Source organism: Benincasa hispida, chromosome 2, assembly GCF_027475165.1.
Source record: "Benincasa hispida cultivar pf3 chromosome 2, pf3_genome.v1.1, whole genome shotgun sequence".
Classification (NCBI taxonomy): domain Eukaryota; kingdom Viridiplantae; phylum Streptophyta; class Magnoliopsida; order Cucurbitales; family Cucurbitaceae; genus Benincasa; species Benincasa hispida.
The window spans coordinates 26638470-26643965 of NC_143479.1; the positions used below are offsets into that span (position 1 = coordinate 26638470).

At 29.6% G+C, this 5496-nt stretch overlaps 1 protein-coding gene across 1 annotated transcript; it reads right to left on the minus strand.

The window, feature by feature from the left end:
* Window positions 1-714: 714 nt before the first annotated feature.
* On the minus strand, window positions 715-3141 carry LOC120072300 (auxin-responsive protein IAA1-like). The gene is made up of 5 exons (XM_039024754.2): window positions 2820-3141; window positions 1923-2117; window positions 1513-1627; window positions 1104-1165; window positions 715-1000 (listed from the first exon to the last, which is right to left on the minus strand). The coding sequence occupies exons 1-5, from the start codon at window positions 3127-3129 to the stop codon at window positions 984-986; spliced, it is 699 nt and encodes a 232-aa protein (XP_038880682.2). The 5' UTR covers window positions 3130-3141; the 3' UTR covers window positions 715-983.
* Between the last annotated feature and the right edge of the window lie 2355 nt (window positions 3142-5496).

The following is a 5496-nucleotide window of genomic DNA, read 5'->3' on the forward strand; positions in this document are numbered from 1 at the left end:
CTCAATTCCAAACCCTGACATGGAAGGGAAAATATGACCATCAAACCAATAACCTGTGGAAGCTTCCCTTATGTCAAGATCGACCAACTTGGTTTTGTTTCATAATATCTAAATTAGAGGGAATTATATTAGTTCATAAACTTATATAACTTCCACCCTGTCTCCTGTTCTTGGTAGTCAGTTTGAAAGATTGCCATGAGAACATAACTTGACAAGCTTTAGGATTGATTAGTCTATTGTAAGCGAACACTCTTGCTTTGCTTGCTTCTCATGTAAATGCAGGGTTTTGATCTATACAAAATTTGGATGGTCAATCCAAGCATATATAGTTTAATGGAACAAGACATTAATTACCATCTCAAAGTTGATGATTCAATCTTCTAGCTTTGCAATCTTTGAACTAAAAAAAAGATCTACAAAAGATTTGGGTTGTAATTGTAGGTAACTTGTCTATGGTCAAACGATTTAGACTAGATAAACCTGTTATTTCTTGTTGTTACTTGTTAGTAATTGGTTTCATTCCAATTTCCAGTCTACACATATCATTGGCCACTTTCATAGCCTTTTTCTCTGTTTTTTGTTTTTTGGTACTTCAAATAAATCTTTAATGCACTTCATTACTAAAGAATTTCACCAGACTAGAAGTCTGACATCAAAGGTAACTCAATCTTTCTATAATAGGACATTAATTTGAATTTGATAACACAAAGAAAATGAGGGGAAGAGCTTCAAAATTAGAACTTATAAACAAGTCATTAATATTTGACTACTTAAGCTATGTTGGTATTGGTAACTGTACAACACTGTAGTTAAGTAAATATTACTTTTTTGAACTGACATTTTATTATACAAAATCAACCGAGGCCTAATCACGTCAAGGCAATGCCATAACTACAAGCATATTCATCCAAACTTTAACAAATTCAAAAAGGATAAAGAAAAGAAAAGCTGTCCATCCAAAAGCTTCCTCTCCTTCCCTCCTTTTATGGTGTCCTTGGAGCTGTATATAAGTCAACAACAAACTCACATATTAACAACCTATTGTTCATTTGGATAATAAAAACAGAACAGAATAAATTTCTTAATTAAAAAAAAAAAGTTACCTATGCCAATGGCATCTGAACCTTTCATCAGACGAATACGTTTGCAAGATTCAATAAACAACCTGCACATTTTGTAAGTTGATTAGAAGGGAGGAATGTTAATTAACTAGGTAATTGCGATAGATAACACTTTCTATAATTGTATAGTAACATTTTTAAAGATTTGCTGATATAGCAAAATCTATCATTGATAAATTCTATTGTTAAAAGACTTCTAGTAACGATATAGTGTATCACTAATAGATTCCAAAACTGGACTTAAATTTTTCTATATCTACAAACTATTTTACATTGTACTATATCTGCTAATACTTTGAATCTAATGGCTATATTTGTAGTTACCCCTAATTAATTAGTTAAATAAGATCAAATTGAAATTGATGGAAAAAAACAATGAATATCAACTTACTTCCAAGGGACATCTCCGACTAACATCCAATCTCCATCTTTGTCTTCATAGGTTGGTAAGTATTCATCTGCTCTTTTCACAGGGTTCAAATTGTTTCCTTCTTCCAAGTAATCACCTAAAACACACACGTATCTATCATTTTAAAAAAAATTTAAATTAAATTTTTTGTTTTAGCAATATATATATTATCTAAAATTCAAATCCTTTGGTCTTATCATTAAATGTTACATCATTTAGTAGAAGAATCATATGATAAAAAAAAAAGATAGTCATGTATTGCATAACTTGATCGATAAGACATCTGTTATCATCTTTGAGATCGTTTGAATATATAGTTCAATCTCCGAACATGTGATTGTTGAAAAGATTAATAATAAAAATAAAAAAGAGTATGAATTATATGGACTCACAACATATAGGAAAAGAGGTAAACAATTGCTCAAATGCGATGAATAATTGTTGATAGCCATCGAACATCTCAAGGTCGAGCTTACGCAGATATGGCGCCCCATCAGCCGCAACTTTAACGTATTTGCTGTTCATTTCTATTGTCTTTTTTCTGTATGATCTCACTGGCGGCCAACCCATTACTGCCCGCTTTTGCCCTATGTATATGAAAAATATACTCCATATATTAATAATATTCTACCTATCAAAATTTAACTTCAATTTACTTTGCTCAATTCAACTTGTCTTTCTATAGCTAATAAACTCTCTTTCTTCTCTTAAAAAATAATTTCAAATTTTTACCGTTGCAGATTTCGTTTGATAGTTATTTGATTTTTAAAAATTATACTCTTTTTTACAACTTTTTTTTATCATAATTTTCATCTTTCCTTACTAAACACTAAAATCCTTAGGCAAATTAAAAAACAAAAACATGTTTCTAAAAACTATTTTTTTTTCTTAGATTTCAAAACCTACCTTTGTTTTTTAAAACACTCCAAAAAAAAAAAAAAAAAAAAATTAGAACAAAGAGCGGGTAGAAATAATGTTTATAATCTTAAATCTTTAAAATAAAAAATTAAAAGACCAAATGGTTATGGAAATGTGTTGGGTAGTATCATTTTTTTCCTTTTTGAATCTTAGTGAGTCGTTAAAAACATAATTATACCCAAATATACAATCTTTTATTTATAATAATGAAAACATTCTTCCATTTAGGAGCTTGAATTATATTAATAAAAACATAATAACATCCAAAGAAAATTTGACTCCAAAATTGTTCTGATTACCATAACAAAATCGAATCATTATCATATTCAAAAAGTTTAATTGGATAGACTACGATGGATGTTAAAACTCACTATCGCCGGAAGAGATGAGTTGAGGCTGGTCGTGACCGTCACGCGGTTCGCTTGTCGAGCTCCCAACACCGGCATCAACAGTGTCAAGGAAACAACGTTTGGCGTTGGGTTTGTGATCAGTTGGCCGGAATTCGGCTCCTGGAAGTCCCAAGGTGAGCTCAGTTTCATCGAAATTGATTTGAGTCAAATCAGATTCCGGCGACTCTGGAACTGTCTCCGACGATGACATAGCTAATGATGCAAACCACAAACTCCTTTGTATTTTGTTTAGTGAATAATGAATTATAAGTTGTTGGTTTGAGGATTTCATTTCATATATTATATATAGAACTAATAAAGCTGGAAATAGATCATGAGATATGATTATTGTATGAGGAAAAGAACAAATAGGAAGAAGACACGTGGGGTATGGCGGTTTAAGCCATTAAGCCCACACGTACCAAAGTTTCTTCGACACGAGAAACACAAATTGAAATTAAGGTGGTCAATGTCGGTACATTCAATCTAAATGCCTTTCTCGTTTTTTATTTTTTTTTTCCTTTTACGTTCATTTCACAACAATATTAATTTTATTATAAATATTATGATAATAGATATCGGTTAGATTTATGAGTGTTTATTGATTATGTCCTCATTTTTCAAAGTGTTGTCCATGTGTCTCAATATTACATATTATTAGTATTTATTTAATTCACATCCTACTTGTCAAATTGCCTATAAATAGTGGCATTTTGTGAGTTTTGGAATACACACATTGTGTTAAATCCAAAAAGATTGGAGAAAGTGGAGAAATCCATCATTTTTATTTTATTTACTTTTGTTATTAATTTATTTCACAAATTTATATATTATGTTTAATTTATTTTATTATTATATTATATTATATCTATTTTAATATTATATTTTATGGTATCTGTGTTCCCGTTGTGCTCCTCAAGTTCACAATACATTACTAGCACGAGCTCCTAACGTTTTTCTCGCTAAAAATATGTCCTAAAGGTATGTTGATCTTTCTCTCTTTGTTATAATTAATAAATTAAATGTTGTTTTACATATTTGATAAACATTAAATTTCTAATATAAATGAAATATTTTGTAATAATATTACTACGAGAAATATTATAAAATTAGAATTTATGTCATTGTATATTATAAAATTAGAATTTATGTCATTGTGCTTGATGCCAAAATATACCTAGATGCCATAAAAATGTAGTCATCTGAAAACAAATTTTTTTCCTAAAACTCGTCGTAAATGAATGCACTTGAGGCTCAAAAATTTTAAATCAATATGTTAGAGAAGACATTTTTCTACATTTTGGATATGCTCCTGTAGTAGCAATATCGAGAGAAAGGTTTTAAACAGTATTATGAACTAATTTCATGTCTTCTCGTAACCAAACGAAATAACAAGTTATTAATGAAAATCATGAATCTCAACCAACTGAAACGATACCATTCCCTGAAGTGAATGGTGTGCATGTTAATAATTGTGGTCGAGGTTGTGGTCGTGGTTGAGATCGTGACCGTGACAGAAAAAGAAATAATTATTATTTTTGTGGTGATCGTTCTAATCATTCAAATTTCAAGAGAACCACACAAAATGGTGATCACAAACGAAAAACACCACAAGATAAGAGATAAAAAAGTATTGAAACTAATTGCTTCCGATGTGGGACGACTGACCATTGGCCACGTACCTATTGTAATTCAAAACACTTAGTTAATCTCTATCAAGTCTCCCTGGAGGAAAATTAAAAAAAAAAAAAAAAAACATATGGAAGCAAATTTTGCATACAATGATAATGATATATTTTATCCATCCAATATAACAGATTTGGATGTGACACTTTTTTTTCAAATCTCTTGAAGAGAAAATTGACACATTTGATGACATTACAAGCATTTCTTTTGATTTTGAGAATATTTAGTATTAATATTGTTTACTTTTTATATTTTTTTCCTTGGTTAATATTAAATTTTGTATATTCCAAGTGTTGTTTTTCTTATTATAATTATTTTCTTTTAATGAAGAAACATGTATCATTTTCATATGTTGGGTGACTAAAAACTGAGTAAGGAATATCTATATCTGGCAGACAGCGCAACTACACATACAATACTTACAAGTAGAAAATATTTTTCTAAACTGACAATGCTAGAAGTAAAAGTCAAACGATATCAGGTTCTACAAACCTAATTGAAGGCTTTGAAAAAACAAATATTATTTTATCTAGAAGAACAAAATTTATAATTGACAATGTATTGTTCTCTAGTCAATCAAAGAGAAATCTACTTAGTTTTAAAGATATGTTGCAATGGTTATCATATTGAGACTGATAGAAAGAATAATATGGAGTATCTTTATATCATATCTACTATCTCATATGAAAAACGTATATTGGAAGAGTTGCTTTCTTTATCTTCTGAATTATATTATACTCATATATGAGTTGAAACATATGCAACAATGAACCTAAAGTTCATGAATCCAAACATATTTATAATTTGACATGATAGATTAGGTCATCCAAGATCTATAATGATGAGAAGAATTATTGAGAATTCAAATGGACACCCATTGAAGAGTCAAAAGATTCTTCAATCTAATGAATTATCATGTGATGCTTGATCTCAAGGAAAATTGATAATTAGACCATCACCAGCTAAAGTGATT